Source organism: Oncorhynchus kisutch, linkage group LG26 (assembly GCF_002021735.2).
Source record: "Oncorhynchus kisutch isolate 150728-3 linkage group LG26, Okis_V2, whole genome shotgun sequence".
NCBI classification, from domain to species: Eukaryota; Metazoa; Chordata; class Actinopteri; order Salmoniformes; family Salmonidae; genus Oncorhynchus; species Oncorhynchus kisutch.
The window spans coordinates 10,499,543-10,521,403 of NC_034199.2; the positions used below are offsets into that span (position 1 = coordinate 10,499,543).

Below are 21,861 nucleotides of genomic sequence, written 5' to 3' on the forward strand. Positions count from 1 at the left end.
TAGTAAACAGAGAATAGTCAACAGTGTAAAATGCAAAGCAGGAAATGTCGATTACGCCATCGCCTCACCTAAACAAAGATACTAACTGAAGATTTGTCATAACAATTCGATGACATACCATGGCATTGTTTAATAGTCCTTCCAGATTGGCTCAAAGGGCATCCTAGAGTGGGCATTATTTGCCTCTTTAAAATGGGTGGTTCGAGCCCTAAATGCAGATTGGCTGGCAGTCGTGGTATATCACGGGTATGACAAAAATGTTTTTTTAATGACGTTTGTAACCAGTTTATAATAGCAATAAGGCACCTCGGGTGTTTGTGGTATATGGCCAATATACCACAGCTAAGGGCTGTATCCAAGCACTCCACAAGTCATGGTATATTGGCCATATACCACACCCCCTCATGACTTATTGCTTAAATAACACATGCGCAGTCAAATTCAATGGCAATAGCTCATTTGTACATGTTTTTTTAGTTGCTTTTGAAAGCAAAAGTCAAATTGAAAACAGTATTGGTATTGTTGAATTCGATTTTCATAATAACAAGCTAGGACTGATTGGTTTGGTTAGCTAAACTAGCAAGTCTGTTTGGTGACCATGGCAACTAGCCATCTAGTAAACTTGCTAGCTACTTCAGTGGATGTTGAACACATTTCTACAGGCAAATGTGTTAAATTATAGCCATGGTATAAAAGGGATAATCAACTCGGGGCTCTATGCATTCTCTGGAAAATAATGCAACTCCGTGGAAGGTCACACCTTCCACGTTGTTCATTATTTTTCATAGAACGCATAGCCCCTCGTGGATTATCCCTTACATATTATATTTACACACATCAGATACAAGGGAAACAATGGAAATCTCTATTTGAGCTTCATCATTCTGAATTTGCATAATGTATTGTAATCTCAAATGGTCTCTAGCAAAATAGACATGCATATTTTGGATGCAGTTACAAAACCTCTTGGAAAATCATATACAGTGCTTTCAGAAAGTATTCATACCCCTAAAATTATTCCACATTTTCTTGTGTTAGACTGAATTCAAAATGTAATAATTTATTTGAAATGAAATACAGAAATATCTCAATTACATAAGTATTCACACCCGCGTCAATAATTTTTAGAAGCACCTTTGGCAGTGATTACAGCTGTGAGTTTTTCTGGATAAGTCTAAGAGCTTTCCACACCTGGATTTTGCAAAATTTTTCCATTATTCTTTTCAATATTCTTCAAGCTCTGTCAAATTGGTTGTTGTTCATTGCTAGACAACAATTTTCATTGTTAAATCAACTTTTTTTGGTTGTCTAAGTAAATAAACTAACTCGGCAACTAAGGAACATTCCCTGTCTTCTTGGTAAGCAACTCCAGCGTAAATTTGGCCTTTTAGGTTATTGGTTGTTTTAGGTTATTGTCCTGCTGAAAGGTGAATTAATCTCCCAGTGTCTGGTGGAAAGCAGACTGAACCAGGTTTTCCTCTAGGATTTTGCCTGTACTTAGCTCCATTCTGTTTTTTTTTTATCCAGAAACACTCCCCAGTCCTTAACAATTACAAGCACACTCATAACATGATGCGGCCAACACTATGCTTGAAAATATGGATGGTGGTACTCAATAATGTGCTTTATTCGATTTGCCCCAAACATGACACTTTGTATTCAGGACAAAAAGTGAATTGCTTTGCCACATTTTTTGCAGTATTACTTTAATGCCTTATTACAAACAGGATGCCTGTTTTGGAATAGTTTTTTTTCTGTACAGGTTTCCTTTCACTTAATTAGGCTAGTATTGGGGAGTAACTACTTTGTTGATCCATCCTTAGTTTTTCCTATCACAGCCATTTTAAAGTCACCATTGGCTTCATGGTGAAATCCCTTAGCAGTTTCCTTCCTCTCCAGCAACTGAGTTAGGAAGGACGGCTGTATCTTTCGAGTGTATTGATACACCATCCAAAGTGTAATTAGCGAGGCATTGTTAAACCTCCCACATCTTTGTGGTTGAATCTGTGTTTGAAATTCACTACTCGACTGAGGGAAGTTACATATAATTCATTGTATGTGTGGGGTACAGAGATGAGGTAGCATTCAAAAATGATGTTAAACACTATTATTGCACACAGAATGAGTCCATGCAACTTATGTGATTCGTTAAGCACATTTTTACTCCTGAACTTATCTATGCTTGCCATAACAAAAGGGGTTGAATACTTATTGACTTTTCATTTTTTATTCCTTTCTAAAATGTTCTACAAACCAAATTCCACATTGACATTATGGGGTATTGTGTGTAGATCAGTTACACAAAAGTAAAAGGGGCTGAATACTTTCTGAAGGCACTGTACATGTCAAATCTAGATTTACAAGGGCATTTGGTTGTTTCTTTTTAGTATGTATTCATTTCATGATAGATTCAGTGTCCATAGTGTTTCTTTCAGTGTAACACAATACAAATCAAATCTTAAAAAAATGTAGTGTATTCATTTATACACAAAACAGTAATGTCAGTAAAGTCTTTAAAAAAAAGGTACTATAGACTCAGCGAAAGGACATAGATGCAAAGTCAACAACAGAGTGGGTCAACTTCCGCATGGCTTTTAAGAGCGTTGAAGCGCGAGGCTAAACTTCTCAGCAGTTTCGGTCCCGTACGAACCCATACACACGCCCAGATACGGTGTGTGACTGTATGAGAAAAAAGTCTTGCGTCTCATCGCAACATCTGCGCTGCTGCTCGTTGCAACGTCATTTCACTGTCTACCTTCAATGTAGGCCATATCACATTCAGTGTTACAAAGGATATTGGCTTGGTATAAGCTTTATAAATATAACTTTAGAACATATTCTCAATTTGCAACACATGTCAAACAAATAAAATCCCTGTCCTTGAATGGACAGTTAGAATTTGTTCATATATATATATACAGTATTGCACATATTTTACTTCTCAGGTTACTGGTACCTGCTGCACCCACTCAAAAGGCCTCTGTTTGCACAATACTGAGTGGAAATTGCAGTGTACAGCTATTTGCTTGATGCCAAACTATTACATATTGAGGGCTACAATGTGGTACCATGGAAATGTATATATACAATAATTATAATAATAATAATTGTGATTATTATTATAACTTGGCAGAAATGTTGCAGGGAAATGTCAATATCAATGGGATTTCAAACTATGTACAGTTGAAGTCGGAAGTTTACATACACTCAGGTTGGAGTCATTAAAACTCGTTTTACAACCACTCCACAAATGTCTTAAACTATAGTTTTGGCAAGTTTGTTAGGACATGTACTTTGTGCATGACACAAGTCATTTTTCCAACAATTGTTTACAGGCAGATTATTTCACTTATAATTCACTGTATCACAATTCCAGTGGGTTAGAAGTTCACATACACTAAGTTGACTGTGCCTTTAAACAGCTTGGAAAATTCCAGAAAATGATGTCATGGCTTTAGAAGCTTCTAATAGGCTAATTGTCAGAAGTTGAATCAATTGGAGGTGTACCTGTGGATGTATTTCAAGGCCTACCTTCAAACTCAGTGCCTCTTTGCTTGACATCATGGGAAAATCAAAAGAAATCAGTGAAGACCTCAGAAGAAGTTTTGTAGACCTCCACAAGCCTGGTTCATCCCTGGTTGTGCTCCAGAATTGCCATACAATTGCCCGACTACGGTTTTACTGCTCCAAAAACGCCATAAAAAAAGCCAGACTACGGTTTGCAACTGCATATGGGGACAAAGATTGTACTTTTTGGAGAAATGTTCTCTGGCCCGATGAAACAAAAATAGAACTGTTTGGCCATAATGACCATCGTTATGTTTGGAGGAAAAAGGGGAGGCTTGCAAGCTGAAGAACACCATCACAACCGTGAAGCACCGGGGAGGCAGAATCATGTTGTGGGGGTGCTTTGTTGCAGGGGGGGGTCTGGTGCACTTCACAAAATAGAGTGCATCATGAAGAAAGAAAAGTATGTGGATATATTGAAGCAACATCAAGACATCAGGTCAGGAAGTTAAAGCTTGGTCACAAATGGGTCTTCCAAATAGACAATTACCCCAAGCATACTTCCAAAGTTGTGGCAAAATGGCTTAAGGACAACAAAGTCAAGGTATTGGAGTGGCCAGCACAAAGCCTTGACCTCAACCCTATAGAACATTTGTGGGCAGAACTGAAAAAGTGTGTGCGAGCAAGGAGGCCTACAAACCTGAGTCAGTTACACCAGCTCTGTAAGGAGGAATAGGCCAAAATTTACCCAACTTATTGTGGGAAGCTTGTGGAAGGCTACCAAAAAGTTTGACTCAAGTTAAACAACTTAGAGGCAACGCTACCAAATACTAATTGAGTATGTAAACTTCTGACCCACTGGGAATGTGATGACAGAAATAAAAGCTGAAAAAAAACATTCTCTCTACTATTATTCTGACATTTCACATTCCTAAAATAAAGTGGTGATCCTAACTGACCTAAGACAGGGAATTTTTACTATGATTAAATGTCAGGAATTGTGAAATTTTTTGTTGAAATGCTAAGGTGTATGTAAACTTCAGACTTCAACTGTATATCTTCAGGTATATTCCGATGCAATAGAAATGTAATAGAAATTTAATAGCATTCATGTTACAACGTTGACTACCAACGTATACATTACAAACCACAATCCTGATTGCCCTCAATAACTACATTCTTAAAATGCAACTGCTTTCAAATTGCTACTTTAATATATTGAGATGACATTTTAGTGTGGTACATACTGAAACCAGCAACTTATGTGGACTAGTCCAGTCACAAAGTTGACCTCAGTTATTTTCAAGGACTCCAGCAATATGGTCAGAGAAACATACAGTATCTAACCGTGTATTCAGAGGGGTGAAATGTTTAGAGTTTTGCAGATAGAAATGTAACAGATAAAGATGACATGATTTCCTATTCTAAATAACAGACAATCATATGCTTTTTATTCGATTTTTTTAAAGAATGTGTAATGCTGCAACCTCCTAAAGAGACCCCTAGAGGGGTAGTTTTCTACCTCACCTACGGGGACCTACAGTACCGACACATAATGTCCAATCCTCTTAACCTAACAGTAATCTCACGGTGCATCTGATTACGTCAGTGCCATTAAGCTTTCTTCCGTTTAACATCTTTGAGTAGAGTGAATCTATATTTCACATGCCAGCTTACACATTAAAATATTAATTGTGTAGTGTGGAAATATGAGGCCTCAAATATTGATAAATGTGTACATGTAAATCTACTTATTTTGCTTGATGTGACAAGGGACATGAAAATACAAGAGGACCGACAGACATTAAAAGGCACACATATTGAGATGTGCTTTAGTAGTGATTACTAAACTGCAAAGGACCAAGTATCAAAAGCTGTGCAGGTTAAAAGCCATACCATTGAGAGAAACATCAAATGTATGTAGAACTTTTCTAATATATAAAAAAATATTGATATAGGCATCCCTGCATGACCACCAAATCAAAGGTTTAAAATACTTTCAATGTTCAAAACCACCCCATTTGGTTCCAGCAATGTTTTTTGTATTCAGTAACAAATCAAAAAAACATTTTAGGAATGTACTGCACTAGTTTTAAAACAGACATGCACACAACCACACGCACGCAAACATGTTAACACACATTCACATACACTCAATCACACACACATTCAAGGGGAGGTTTCTAAGCGAGGTGTGATCAAGTGCTATTTCCTTGCTCTTGTTCAAATAACAGCATGGCGAGCTGGGAACGGGCTCCCAGGCCATCCAGGTTGCTCTGGACACACCTGTGGTAGATGTCCTCACTGAGCCGAGGGTTACAGGCCTGGTAGTAGTACTTCTGGTGCAAGGCTGGCTCCACAGCCCTGAACACATGCAGGGTTGAGTACCTGACAAACATATCATAGATATCCAAGGTTTCCAGGATCTCCTCGTTCTCCTGCACGTCGGAGGCCATTCGTGTGCGCGTCGCCATGTAGTCAGTGTTGTAGAAGCACGCCTCCTCGAACGAACTGCGGTCAAAGTGTCCGGCGTCCTTGACCAGGTCTACTGCGGGTGGGGGCTCCTGGTTGTGGAAGGCAATGTCTGGGTTGTAGTCCTGGAAGTGGATTGGGAAGAACACCTGCCAGTTGTTGATGGAGTTCATGCGGCAACGGTTGAGGAACTCTGAGTTGACGTTGGTGTTGACGTTAGTGATGAAGAACAGCGTGTCTACTGGGTGCTTCTTCGAGATGATGTCCATGAATTTGATTTGAGAAGGGGTTTCGGTCTTGACACTTATCCACGGGATCTTCACTGTTGGATACTTGCGTTCATAGGCATTGATCTGGGTTTTAACACTGGCGAAGATGTCATTCTGGTTGACCTGCTGGGCCTCGAATGGGTCGTAGATGAACAGGAAAGTCAAGATGGCGTTTTCACTGGTCTCAAACGAATTTGCGGCCAACACTTCAAGAAAATGGTTGACGTAATCTCGATCCTGAACGTTCAGCGGTAAGATGATGTGAACTCTGGTGGCCTCTGTGACATAAGGCATGGGGATGATTTCGATGCGACTCAGGGGACGCACCAGGTGGACCCTCTTGGTGATGGAGCTACTGTGACCTTTCTGGTTGACTACCTCCAGCTGCAGGTCCAGGGTGTACTCCATGCCCCGAGTAGGGTCGAAGCGCCGGTAGCCATTGATCAGCTGCTGCTTCTTCAAGTGGAGGACAGGCTTGTACTTCTTGTTCAGCTCCCCCATGGCTATCTCGATGACGTCTGCCACATCCAAACGATCAATACCGCGCAGTTCACACTTGGGGAAGCCGTCGATGCACGAATACAACTGTTCCTCCGTGAAGTAGTCCCATCGAAGGACCTCGAAGCGAGACTTGGGCTCAAAGGGAGGATTGATCCCAATGGGCCACTGGGCGCTCCGGTTGCCATCATAAGCCACTTCACTCACATTCTTTATCTCCGTCTGTGGATACAGATGTAAAGAAATAAAATACCTCTGTAAAATCAAAAGCTGACCGTGAGTATGCACACTAATAACTTGATATTGAACTGATTATGGCAATAGGCCGAGTATGGCATTAGTCATGTAAACTCCTCACTCTGCTTATCTTAATCGGTGTAAGGTCATAATCAGAAGTAAGCATACTTCGATTAAAACACATAGGTTACAGCCGTGTATTAGATCTGTGCATGTGCATAAACAACGCAAGCGTTCTTCTTTCGCGCAAGTAAAGTGAGTTCGGAAAAACTGAAAGTATGCATCTTAGAAATAGTTTTCACATACAAACGTTGTATATCCAAACTCAGAATCAAACAGGCTTCACAAAACTAACATGGTCGCTTGATTTTGATTGGCGATTTTCTGCATTTATCAAATGATTTCAGATGTGCCCTTGTAAACAGGACTATTAGGGAAATAGTCATTCTTGCAAAGCATGTACATTATTAAAATCAAACCTTTATATTAATCTGACTATTCACAATATTCTATTATCACAATAATTGTGTTCATGTAACTGTACTCAGTGATACTGTATGGCTACAATTAAATGCTGCTTATGTTCAACCAAGACAGCTGAGTCATTCACAAAACAAACATTACCGAACAGTACTGAAATAAATAAGCCTTCAGCGCTTGATGTTCAATTAAAACAGACAGGGAGACAGACTACAGTCAGTGTTCACTGAACAGAGGATGTTTTGTGGTGTTCAGGTTGACTGTTTTTACCTGCAGCTTCTCAATCTCATCGTATGTCCTCTGCAGTTCGATCTCAGTGAAGTGCTTGTGTAGTCTATACATCTGCTCAGGGTCAGACACCGGGTGGACAGTCAAGGCATTTTTAAACTGCATATTGTCCTCCTTACTCGGATCTGAGTTCTTGCCCATCTCGTAATGGTAGTACTGCAGCCCCTGAAAACAAAGATCGACACACATTTAGCAAAGTGGGAATTGGGTGAAAACAAAAAGACTGAGTTATACATTTTGGGGCTGTATTTCAACAAACCTAATGCAATGTAAATCTTAGTGCTGGCGGTAGCGCTAAAGGTCTAGGGGTGTGTCAGAAATATTTGAGCTATTTTCACAGTTGGAATTATGGGCGCAGTAGCTGGCGGTGGCGAGAAAGGGCTGGGTTTTGATGAATAAATAAGTTGTAGGTGTGTTGAGGCCAATCAGACCATGCTCCAGGGCTAAATATGTGGTTGCTTCAAGTTGTGTATATTTCTGGTCTTTTATGTCTTGCATTGCCATCAACTCCAATTTGAATGTTAGTCCGTTATAGCCTAGTTTGTTAAATAGCCTACAGAACATTTTTTTCATGTAGGCCTAACCTATCTTTGCTAAATATCTTAAAAGTATTTGCAGTCCACATTGTTCTATGTAATTGCAAGAGTTCAACACTGTTTAACATAGCATTCACACCGATATAGGGGATAGGCCTACTGTAAATTATGTTATTTCTGGCGTGTAAGAGCCATGGACATGCCAAACGCTGTATATAAACAAGATTAAAGTCACTATTGATATTGCTGGGGGGAAAAAATTATAATCAAAACTAAACAACTCGTTTTAAATAGGCTGTTAAAATATAGTACATACACCAGACAATGTAGACTATGGTAGGTTTTACACACATCCAAACTTTTCACAGGAGCCAATATAAAAGAGAAAGGAAGGAATGTCCACTCCGTTACAGGCTACTGCTCCTAAATATAATGTTTTATAAAAATCATGCAAGGATCATACAGATCGCATTTGTACTTCTCCAGGAATAGCAGACAGCTTCTAAATTGCATTGCATGTGAGCCATGGATGTTCTCAACCATAATGTTGAGGTTTTTAATCAAATGAAATGGAAAACAAGCCATTGTTACAGGAAGATAACGTAAATGTTTCTAAATACGAGGGTCACCGGCATCATCTCATATCTTGTTACTGATGGGCATATGGACACATGTACATAGAGGGGGTTTAACGCACAATAAAAATAATAATGGGAGCTGGCTGAAATAATGATCAAAAGGTGATGTCTGCTCACTGTTTTGCTGCTCCCAAACTTGATCTTTTAGTAATGCTTTGGGGATTCATTTATTTCAAAACAGTCTCACGAGCCAAATCCTTTTTCCATAGGCTGCTACTTGGCGAATGCATTGGGTAGGACCCAAAAAAAAACACAGCCTCCATTGGGGGAGGGGACGCTATGTTTGGTTTTTAATCAAATTAAACTAAAATAGGAAAGAACATTTTAATCATTTTTACCCCCTTTATCTCCCAAATTTCATGATTATGATCTTGTCTCATCGCTGTGACTCCCCAACGGGCTCAGGAGAGGCAAAGGTTGAGTCATACATCCTATGAAACAAGACCCACCAAGCTTCTTAACACCCACTCGCTTAACCTGGAAGCCAGCTGCACCAATGTGTCGGAGTACACGCTATTCACGCTATGACGACTGAAGTCAGCCTGCTGGCGCCCGGCCCCCAACAAGGAGTCGCTAGAGCGTGATGAGACAAGTAAAGCCCCCCCAGCCAAACCCGGACGACGCTGGTCCAATTGGGCACCGCCCTATGGGACTCCCGGTCAAACCCCAGGCTGCAGTTACGCCGCAACACCGCGATGCAGTGCCTTAGACTGCTGCGCCACTCGGGAGGCCGGTTTTCTTTTTATGTTTTAACCTTAACAAGGGCCCCAGGAACAGTGGAAGCAAAATAGCCCCATAACAGCAAAGATCCAGGCATGGGCGTGGGGTTCTTTTTTGCTCATGCGTTCTCATTTCACGTAACAAAATAGTGTTGTCACGATACCAGATTTTTGTACTTACTCTAAACCATCATGATACTTGATACCAAAACAATACCATGGCAAAAAAGGCAAATTAGCAAAAGTCACAGAATGGCATATGTTCCAGACAAATAAAATCAGCTACTGCTCTGTTCAATTGTTAGGCATCTTTTGAGTTCAATATCATTACATTTGAAATATGATGTAAAATAAATTCTGAGATTGCCATTAATGAATCAATTATACACTAAAACTATTCATTTGACTCTAACTACTTAATAACATAATGGTAATCATTTATTTGAGTAGTACATTTCTATTGATAAACTGTGTGAATCAAGAAGTAACCCAGGGCTATTAACAATACAGGTGAATGCATATTAAATAGGTGTGTGTGCATGCATTGAGTTTTTGAGCTTGTTTGCACTGATTTCATGGGGCTACAGATTACAAACAAACAATCTGTGTCCCTTCCATTTGGGACTTATTTTATTGTACTGATCAACAACATTTTCATAGAAGTAGAAATGTATTACTTTATAAAAAAGTGCCCTCTCTCTGAAAGACCCAGTAATGACGTCATTCACAAGGCACATTCCCACAGTCAGTTGAGACCGGTGATGGGAAGGATGTGACACAGACAAAAGTAGGCCATCTTTAGATGTGAGGGAGAAACAATTAACTGAATTAAAAGTGTTTTGGTGTCAATCAGCTTTGAAATCAGCATATTTTGATTATGGCTCGCATTATCATAAACAAAGTACTAGGGTAGTGAATTGATGTTCACTTCTGCTGTCAGCTAGCAAGGAAAGTTAGCCAAAAAAAAGCTGGTAGCTACCGGTATCTTCTTGCATTGTAAAGTGTTCTAGACTGTATGAACATTGTTTTGCAAACAGTAAATACGTTTCTAGATATTGCATTATTCAAGTGTGTTAACTTCTATGCAGTATGAGTGGGGAGCTACTATAATGTGTCCTAGACTCCCAGTGCTCACACTATATAGGCACATTGGCTGTGCTGCTAGACAGACAGACCTGATCCTCTCAATCAGTATACGACATAATTGAAGAGTGCAGTCAGTAAGAACAGACGAAGGATATCAAGTATCTGGAAGGATTTTAGAAAAAGGCTGTGTCATTATCGTCGCACGGTGAGGTGTTGAAAACAAGGGTGTGAATCTTGACCCCTAACTTTTTGATTTTAAAAAAGTATACATTTTTAAACAAAACCATTCTCTGAGCAATTGTATTAGTATAAAATAATATAATTTCCCAATTTGTTTAGTATACAATATAGCTCAGTATTTGAATTATTTATTTTATACAGTCATTTTTGCTAACCTTTATCAAGGATGTCAATCATTTTTGTCCCTGCAGTATTTCTAATAATTTAAGAATATTTCTGGTCATTTTTTAAAAGATCCCTTTTCCATCTGTTTGACCAGAAATCAAAACCCTTGCCTGTTAATAATATTTAGGATAGAAAATGGTTGAAAAAAGAATAGGCCTTAATTTAAAAAAATATATATATAGACTTAGCTGACACCAGATTTGACATGAACTTCTATGAACTTTACATGTTGGTTCTCCTGGGTCCTTTTACCTGGACATGCCCTTATTAAAAAAACATTTTGAAATGGCTTCATAGGAACAACACTGCTAGAATGTATGGTGTCAACAACTTAAGAGTAATCAATGTATGAATAACACCTAAATGACCATAATAAGTAATAAGACTCCACTTAATCTAAAGCAACGACCACTTAGGATAAACACAGTACACACCTTAAGAAGATAACCAATTAGGAAGGGGTCGGAAGAAAAAGTGAATCCGATCTGATCAAGCTATTAAAAGAACAAAGAATTAAGTCGCATGAGCAGAGGTCACCGACCGTCGGACTGTAAAATGTGTTAACTAAACATCTCAAGAGTTGCAAAGATCTAAAGAACATGTCACTGCTACACATAACTGAGTAACCTTTTTTTAATATACTCTAACGCAGTTCTTTGGAATGTGAGTCACACTTCCAAATAACACTCTCCCGTGTTTTTTTCTTCTGACCTTTCCCCTACTTCTCCCTTCATAGATAGGTCGGTCCCTGCTGGAGTCGTGCTGGCCCTGAGGCATGATGACCAACCATGCAGAATTGAAACAGGCCTCTCTGTTTCTGTTCCACTACAGACTCTTAAACAAAATGTTTTCCTGCTCAAATGCCAGACCACAGGAGAGAAAATGGTATAGAAGTTAACATACCACAGAGAAAGGTTTAGGCACACTCAAACTGCCTTGAATTAACTACTCATTATGTAAAAAGGTTCTAAAATAGTATCGTTATAGAATGGTGTAGTGTAGGAACAGATTCTGGTGTAATGTGAAAGGGCAACACTATGAACCAAAAAGGGTAACATATACAAATAAATTAAATCAGTGTAGTTAGTTTAAAAGGTACACAGTCTTTAAACTGTCACTTGGACAAGCGGTGTGACTGTGACAGGACTCCACTGGGGCACTGACTGTCAGTGCAGAACAGGATGAAGCAAAGCTCCCTTTCACAGCAGAGAGGACCATCAGGGGCCACAGTGTGAAGAGAAAGATAGCCAGCCAGACAACTCTCTGTCTCTATAGAACATGCAGTGTTAAAACACTTATGGATGTTATAACTATGTTATAGCACTACTACAGTGCAACATGCCTTATTCTATAGATATCACTATTATCATTTGTATTTATTTATTTCAAGACAAATGTGGATTGGAAATAAAGTGTTTGAACATGAGGCTGGTGGATCTTGAAAGATGGATCTTATGTTGATGTTGTAGTATACCGTCATCAATATTTGCTATATTGTGTGTTTGTGTGTGTGTGTGTGTGTCCAGTTTTCACCGAGCAGGAACCAGCCTATTACACTAACGGATTGAATTACATGTTAGAGGGCCGTGTAAAGTTTATGAGGCCTCATAAAGTCAGGCTCCGTTTCATCTTTTTGGGGGAGTGGCCAGTGAAAGACAGTTGACTTAGGGTTTCAACTCAGAGCACATCTGAGCCAAATGCATATGTAAAATACTTAAATGTCCAATTTGTGACTATTCCATTTGTTCCATTGTACTGGATGAACTAAATCAAGTGTCGCTCAAGTATTTAACATACGTATTCAACCCAGGTCTGGTACGTTGACACAAGAAACATTCACTTCCTGACAAACACTTGGGGCTGCTTTCTCGGACACAGATTAAGCCTAGTCATGGACAAAACAAAAACACTTAGAATAGAGAATCTCTTAAGAATGCATCTTAGTCTAGGACTAGGCCTAATCTCTTGGACAAAGGGATCATAAATCCATAGAACATAACTCTCACCATTGCAACTTAATTGTACAAGACCATAATACATAACCTACCTCATGCTCATCCACACAGTTGGTGTTGGAATAATCAATGATGCATCTGCCCAGCCACTCGTCAGGCCTGGCGCTCAGGATGTCATTCCTACAGTTCTCCAGGAAGGGTTTGAGCCGGAGCAACAGGGTACGGGACAGAATGTAACCAAACCCACCGTAGCAGTACCTCCCCTCCATCTCCCCACCTATAAACTCCTCAGGGCTGCCCATGTAAAGCTCCCGGTCCATGCTCAGGTGAGCCACCAGCTGTTTGATCCGGTCTGCCTCGGTGTAGGTGTCGTCCTGGGCCAGATAGAACCAGTCATACTCATGGACATAGTGCTCCAAGATGTACTTGATGGTCTGGAACATGTTCCATATGAGCCTCTCGTCCCCATGGGTGACCACGAACATGCCGTGGGGCACTTTGCGGTTGCGCATGCCGGTGAAGAAGACGACAGTGTCCAGGTGGTGGCTGAGGGTGCGGTTCACGGCCACTCCCAATGTGTTGATGGTGCTTTTGGAGGTCAGGATCCCTACGAAGAGGCGCTCCCGGATCCCCAGCTCTGTACTGATGTACTTAGCCCTGGAAAACATACACACTCTCATGAAGTGATTGCTGCTATGTTCAATGTGAAAAGTTAAAGCTAGAGAAACAAGTATTCAAAAACATAACACGTGTTATTGTCCATATATTTATAGACAGCACAGCAAAGATACTAGTAATTCAATTGCAGCTCAGCATTTCAATGATTTAAAGAATGAACTTTTAAAGTCTTCGTTCATTGCGAAAGCAACCCTTTCATGCATGTTCTTGTGCTCAACACTTGCAATCATTCACACTGTAGATAAGCCTATCAGTAATTGTTTTGCTATGGTTAATTGAAGTCAAGGTCCAGTGTTCTTCTGGGATATGATTAAGGATTGTCTGTCTTTGAAACCTGGTCATTGGACAGAGTCCAAGATTGAAGAGTCCGTACCAGAGGATGGCCCCGGCCCAGCAGCTCAAGGCTCTATCTCATGCAATGGAGCAACCTGTCTGTGTGATAATAGAAATACAAACGCATCTACCCAGTACATCTCGTTTACTGTCGTTTACTGGCTAGCTGTCCATGAGGAGTAGGGGCAAAAAAAATTCCTATAACCCCATGAAATGATTTGAAAACTAAAAATACCTGTTTTTATGTTGTTGTTTTTTTTACATTTTATTCAGATCAAACCAAATAGTGTTACACGGACACTGTTGTGAAGGTCATGATGAGAAAACATCCTTGCATATTTTGTCTAATAACATTTAGGCAGTGCTTCGTGTTGCAGGCTGAGCTCGAAGAGGTGGGTCTCTTCAAGCTGTAGCCAAAGATAGAATCCAGTGGCAGAAAGTTGTTACAGCCTTTATGTCCCACCAGGGACCCGGAGGATTAAATAAGCAAGTCATGTTACAGCACAGAATAAAGTTGTAAAATAACATTGTTTAGTTATAGTTACTCCTAAGCCATCGTTATTTGCCCAAATACTGCTGAAAATAAATTCATGGTCGAGGGTAAATACACCAGAACTACTTGGCTGTGCATGCTACACAAGGTCAGTCAAGCACATGGTTCAAAGTAAGCCATTTTTAGGATATTCTTCCACATACAGTAGGTAGACTATATCAATAACAAAATGCAATAGTTTGTTATGGTGAAAAAAATACTGTGTGTACTCTGGTAGCTGGAGACTGAATGCCACAGATAGGGTGAAGGATGTAAAGATTAGTTCTACATTTCAGGAATGTTGGCCTTTTTTTTTTGGGGGGGGGGCACAATAACAGCTTACTCCAATACTGACTGATTTCCAATGTGATATTACATGTCATTGTGCTAATTTCCTACATTAAAAAAGCATATTGTTCATAAACTGCTGTCTGATGTTGTTTAAGTGTGCTTGACATCTAATAGGTGTAGGAGTTAAAGACACTGCAAACCAATTGAAAAACGGATAAAGATGGGGAAACAACCATGCCTAATTAACCTAGGCTCACATACTACTGAAGGACAATTGGCAACATTGTAACGAGTTTTCCTGGGGAAAACTGGTATCATAGCCTAATATCCATGCTGAAGATATCGGGGGCAATAATGGCAGACATGACAGTCAACTGGAAAAACAAGATCTAGACTACACTGTTGTGGCATGTTTATAATAATACATTTCACCTATTCCGGTTTCAACCATGATCTTTGAATCCTTACCGAAAAAGTTTATTTGGTTTGCTTTGTTGGACTGGTTTATATGGCACTATTCTTGGCTCAAAATCTTCCTCGGCGTCCACATCTTTGACCGTCGATATCGAATTGGGTCTCCTTGCTCCTTTTGAATTCCCATCTTGGGACAAACTTATTTCTTCACTCGCTTTCCCGTTGAGGAAACAAGACTCCTCCACCCAATTCACACTAAGTAAACTTAAGGTAAATCCCAAAGAAATACCGATAATAACCGGCCCGATCGGCCTCAGCAGAGAAATAAACATTGAGAATCTCATTCTCAACGTTGACTATGTAGGCCCTTTCTACAGCCTAATTTAGTCGCGTTGGATAATTATGTACATCAAACCAAATACAAAATATTAGTAGCTGGCTATATTAAAAAATACCATCCTTCGCTACTAAAAAAGATGTAGGCCTACGTAGCCTCTTCCATAAAATTAAAGCAGGATTCTTACGTGTCAATGGTCTCTAGCTCCACCCCAATGAAACACAACCGTCAGAGATGCATAAGCGCAGGCGTTTCCAGGACCCTTTCAGTATGCTACTGAATCACATCATTTGTTAAATAAAACCCATCAACCTCGCCCATGGGCAAATAGATCACAATACTGCGGCCTACATAAATGTTGGTATAAATAAAGAGCTATAGAAAAGAAAATCCTCTCTTCAGCTGAAAAGCCTATTAGAGGTGCGTTGCCACACTAGAGGGCAACCTAGAGTCACATTCAATCAACCACAAAGTCCAGATTTGCGGGTTAAAACCAAACATATATATTTTTACTAGAAAGTCACGATACATGATTAATGTGTGAAATAAATAAAATAAAAAATAAACCAAAACCTTGGTCTGGTTTTAAGTAGGGCCTCAGGTGTCACAGAAATACATATACAGTGCCTTCAGAAAGTATTCATACTCCTTGACTTATTCCACATTTTGTTGTGTTACAGCCTTAATTCAAAACATATATCTTTTTACACCCTTCTACACACAATACCCCAAAATGACAAAGTGAAAACATGTTTTTAAAGATTTTTGCAGATTCATTGAAAATGAAATACAGAAATATCTCATTTAGATAAGTAATTCACATTTTGCTATGACACTCCAAATTGAACTCAGGTGCATCTTATTTATTTTTGATCGTCCTCGAGAGGCTAGTGGGAGGAGCTAAAGGAGGACGGGCTCATTGTAATGGCTGGAATGGAATAAATAGAACGGATCAAACATCAACCATATGGAACATGTTTGACTCCATTATTATCTATTCCATTCCAGCCCTTACAATGAGCCTGTACTATAGCTCCTCCCACCAGCCTCCACTGCTTGAGACGTCACGACAACGTGATTGGAGTCAGTCCACCTGTGGCATATTCAATTGTTTGGACATGTGCGTGTGCACAGTTGACAGTGCACAGTTGACAGTGCACAGTTGACAGTGCACAGTTGACAGTGCACAGTTGACAGTGCACAGTTGACAGTGCACAGTTGACAGTGCACGTAAGAGCAGAAACTCTTACATGCAAGGAATTGTCTGTGGAGCTCATAGATATAATTGTGATGTGTTTTCAGACCCCTTGACTTATGTTAGTTACAGCCTCATTCTAAAATTGATTCATAAAAAATTTACAATCTACACACAATACCACATAACGACAAAGCGAAAACAGGTTTTTAGACATTTCTGACACCTTGCTATGATACTCGAAATTGAGCTCAGGTGCATCCTAGTAGAAACATCTCAAGGATTATCAATGGAACAACTTGATTGGAGTCCACCTGTGGTAAATTCTATTGATTGGACATGATTTGGAAAGGAACACACCTGTCTATACAAAGGTCCCACAGTTGACTGTTCATGTCAGGGCAAAAAATTTGCCATGATGTTGAAGGAATTGTCTGTAGAGCTGTGAGACAGGATTGTGTCGGCGCACAGATCTGGGGAAGGGTACCAAAAAATTTCTGCAGCATCGATGGTCCCCAAGAACACAGCGGCCTCCATCGTTCTTAAATTAAAAAGAACCACCAAGACTCTTCTCAGAGCTGGCCGCCCGGCCAAACGGAACAATCAGGGGAGAAGGGCCTTGGTCATGACCAAGAACCCGATGGTCACTCTGACAGAGCTCCATAGTTCCTCTGTGGAGATGGGAGAACCTTCCAGAAGGACAACCATCTCTGCAGCACTCCACCAATCAGGCCTTTATGGTAGAATGGCCAGACGGAAGCCACACCTCATTAAAGGCACATGACACTCCACTTTGCCAAAAGGCACCTAAAGGACTCTCAGACCATGAGAAAGAAGATTATCTGGTCTGATGAAACTATTTGATTGAACTATTAGTCAGGATTGAGGGAAAGCAAAGTACAGAGAGATCCTTGGTGAAAACCTGCTCCAGAGCGCTCAGGACCTCAGACTAGGGTGAAGGTTCACCTTCCAACAGGACAACGACCCTAAGCACACAGACAACACAGGACTGGCTTCGGGACAAGTCTCTGAATGTCTCTGAACATCTCTAGAGAGACCTGAAAATAGCTGTGCAGCGGCACTCCCCATCCAACCTGACAGAGCTTGAGAGGATCTACAGAGAAGAATGGGAGAAACTCCCCAAATACAGGTGTGCCAAGTTGTAGCATCATACTCAAGAAGACTCGAGGCTGTAATCGCTGTCAAAGGTGCTTCAACAAAGTATTGTGTAAGGGTCTGAATACTTATTTAATGTGATATTTCAGTTTTTTTTATACATTTGCCAAAAAATCTAAAAACCTGTTCTTGCATTGTCATTATGGGATATTATGTGTAGATTGATGAGGGGGAAGAAACTATTTATTCCATTTTAGAATAAGGTTGTAACGTAATAAAATGTGGAACAAGTCAAGGGGTCTGAATACTTTCCAAATGCACTGTATATCTGGGGAAGGGTATAAAACAATTTATTGAGGGTTGAAAGTTTCCAAGAGCATAGTGGTCTCCATCATTGGGAAATTGAAAAAATATGGAACTACCCAGACTCTACCTAGAGCTGGTGGTCCGATAAAGACATACCCAAGATTATTTATGGCTGTAACCACCGCCAAAGGTGATTCTACAAAGTATTGACTAAGGGGTGTGAATACTTCTGTCAATATATTTCTGTATTTCATTTTCAATACATTTGCAAACATTTCTTAACATGTTTTCCCTTTGTCAATATGTTTGCAGATGGGTGAGAGAAAAAACTATATTTAATAAACTTTATTTCAAGCCGTAACACAACAAAACGTGGAGCAAGTCAAGGGGTATGAATACTTTCTGAAGGCCTACAAATACGGACTAAAAAATTCAATATTGATTATATATTTCTGTATCTTAATCTGTGTCTGAGAAACTGGCCCCAAGAGGCTAAAATAGAGGCAGTGGCAGAGACCCAACATTTTTTGCAAAAAATTAAATATAATTTTAAAAAATTGAGGGGGTTCATGTTTTGCATGTTATTTTTGCATTAATTTGTCACATATCAGTTTGCAAGCAAAATAGCCACATACAAATATGGTCTCTTTTTTGCTCCGAAATGCAGGGGTTTCAGCCTAGCTCATTTCTTTCTGTGGTGGTGGGGCTGCCTGCAGATAATACAGAGTGCAGGGGTTGGTAATGTTCTCTAGTTGCACCGTGATTGGCTCAGTGTTCTGTCACTCATGGGGACACTATGTCACTGCCAAATCTCAGGCTAGAAAACTCAAGCCCCTTAGGTCCTGCCATAGAGTTACATTAGAAGTGCCCATCCAAGAAGGCTCAAGTTCATTGGCCACAGATAAAATTACGTCAAATGACATATCTACAGTAGCTTTGATTGGACTGATATTTTCATAAATCTTAGCTAGCATTCATCATCATGAATCAAGTTGACAGTCTACTGGAAAATCCTTTTAATCCTTTTCATATGAGGATAAATAATTAAGAGAAATTATAGATAAAACGCATCAGTGCTCATTGGGCATTAGACATAACTATTACACAATAAGTTGGAAATCACAAATTCAACAATGAGTGGTTTGGAAGGAATCAGTGGTTAACTGCAAGTATTGCAAAGCAATCACTAGCCTGCTATTCAGTGGAGGCTGTGTGGTCCCAAGTCTGGGTTTAAGGTCTGGGTTCTATCCCGATCCAACAGGTCCCACACGTGTTCAATGGGATTGAGATCCGGGTTCTTTGCTGGCCATGGCAGAACACTGACATTCCTGTCTTGCAGGAAATCATTCACAGAACGAGCAGTATGGCTGGTGGCATTGTCCTGCTGGAGGGTCATGTTAGGATGAGCCTGCAGGAAGGGTACCACATGAGGGAGGAGGATGTCTTCCCTGTAACTCAAAGAGTTGAGATTGCCTGCAATGACAACAAGCTCCATCCGATGATGCTGTGACACACTTCCCCAGACCATGACGGAACCTCCACCTCCAAATCGATCCCGCTCCAGAGTACAGGCCTCGGTGTAATGCTCATTCCGTCGACTATAAACGCAAATCCGACCATCACCCCTGGTGAGACAAAACAGCGACTCGTCAGTGAAGAGCACTTTTTTCCAGTCCTGTCTGGTCCAGCAACGGTGGGTTTGTGCCCATAGGCGACGTTGCTGCCGGTGATGTCCGGTGTGGACCTGACTTACAACAGGCCTGCAAGCCCTCAGTCCAACCTCTCTCAGCCTATTGCGGACAGTCTGAGCACTGATGGAGGGATTGTGCGTTCCTGGTGTAACTTGGGCAGTTGTTGTTGCCATCCTGTACCTGTCCCGCACGTGTGATGTTCGGATGTACCGATCCTGTGCAGGTGTTGTTACACATGGTCTACCACTGCGAGGACAATCAGCTGTCCGTCCTGTCTCCCTGTAGTGCTATCTTAGGCATCTCACAGTACGGGCATTGCATTTCATTTTCCTGGCCACATCTGCAGTCCTCATGCCTCCTTGCATCATGAATAAGGCACGTTCACGCAGATGAGCAGAGACCCTTGGCATCTTTCTTTTGGTGTTTTTCAGAGTCAGTAGAAAGACCTTTAGTGTCCTAAGTTTTCATAACTGTGACCTTAATTGCCTACCGTCTGTAAGCTGTTAGCCGATCCAACCGATCCACAGGTGCGTGTTCCTTAATTGTTTATGCTTAATTGAACAAGCATAGGAAACAGTTTTTAAACCCTTTACAATGAAAATCTGTGAAGCTATTTGGATTTTTACGAATTATCTTTGAAAGACAGGGTCTTGCTAAATATAAAGTGAAATGTTGCTTCAGTTGTAAATATGTATGCAAATTTTATATTTTGGATGACCTGTTTTGACTGTTTTCTAGCCACACATACTTCATATTAGCTAGCTAACGTTAGCTAGTAGCTTGTTAGCTGACTGCAACATTGGTTTGTTTAATTTGAATATAAAATGTTGCTTCACTAGTTAGTCGTAACTAGGTAACTTGTGTGTATACTTGACCTTGTGTTATATGTGTAATTCCCGGGGTGTAGTGGAGGAAGGAGTCAGACGCAGGAGACAGAGAGTTCTGAGTAGCGCTACTTCTTTATTCACCAACCAGGTGAAAACAGACGCCACTCAAAACAAATGCCCCAAAACACAGGGGAACTAAACAGTCCCAAAAACAACTCACGTACACGAACAACCATGACATACAGGCGTGTACATTGAGTACACATAAAACAATCCTGCACACCCAGCAGGCTAGCTAATAAAGCCCAACTAATAAACCTAGCCGGACACTGAGGAGGCGCAGCCTCCGCCCATAACGCTCGCTTGATGTCCGAGTCCACCTCCCATACCACTGGTGCCATCAGCCTCGAGGCGGGAAGGATGGGAGTAGGCTCGGTGAACCGATCCTCAGTGTCCTAAAGGCGGGACAGTGCGTCAGCCTTTACGTTCTGGGAGCCTGGTCTATACGACAGAGTAAACCGGAATCGGGTGAAGAACATGGCCCACCTTGCCTGACTGGGTTCAGTCTCCTAGCTGCCCGAATATACTCCAGATTCTGGTGGTCGGTCCAGATGAGAAAGGGGTGCTTAGCCGCCTCAAGCCAGTGTCTCCACACCCTCAGAGCCCTGACCACCGCTAACAACTCCCGGTCCCCCACATCATAGGTACGCTCCGCTGGACTGAGCTTCCTCAAAAAAATAAAGCGCAGGGGTGGAGTTTTAGTGGCATATCCGAGCGCTGTGATAGTGCGGCACCCACCCCAGCCTCAGACATGTCCACCTCCACTATGAATGCTAGAGAGGGGTCCGGGTGCGCCAACACAGTCGCATCTGTGAACAGCGCCTTCAACCTATTGAAGGCTCTGTCCGCCTCTGCTGACCACCGCAAACTCACCGGGCCCCCCTTCAGCATTGAGGTAATGGGGACCGCAACCTGGCCAAAACCCCGGATAAACCTCCGGTAGTAATTGGCAAACCCCAAAAACTGCTGCACCTCCTTTACTGTGGTCGGA

General features: G+C 41.0%; 1 protein-coding gene across 2 annotated transcripts; it reads right to left on the reverse strand.

Moving 5' to 3' along the window:
- Nucleotides 1–4,471: 4,471 nt before the first annotated feature.
- On the reverse strand, nucleotides 4,472–16,073 carry LOC109871357 (chondroitin sulfate synthase 2-like). Of its 2 annotated transcripts, none has more exons than XM_031805949.1 (4): nucleotides 15,863–16,073; nucleotides 13,183–13,747; nucleotides 7,734–7,916; nucleotides 4,472–6,968 (listed from the first exon to the last, which is right to left on the reverse strand). In XM_031805949.1, exons 2-4 carry the CDS (start codon nucleotides 13,600–13,602, stop codon nucleotides 5,706–5,708), a joined length of 1,866 nt encoding a protein of 621 aa, XP_031661809.1. In that variant the 5' UTR covers nucleotides 13,603–13,747; nucleotides 15,863–16,073; the 3' UTR covers nucleotides 4,472–5,705. The 2 variants fall into 2 exon arrangements, with proteins under 2 accessions (XP_031661809.1, XP_020317795.1); XM_020462206.2 differs by having other exon boundaries at nucleotides 15,393–15,877.
- Between the last annotated feature and the right edge of the window lie 5,788 nt (nucleotides 16,074–21,861).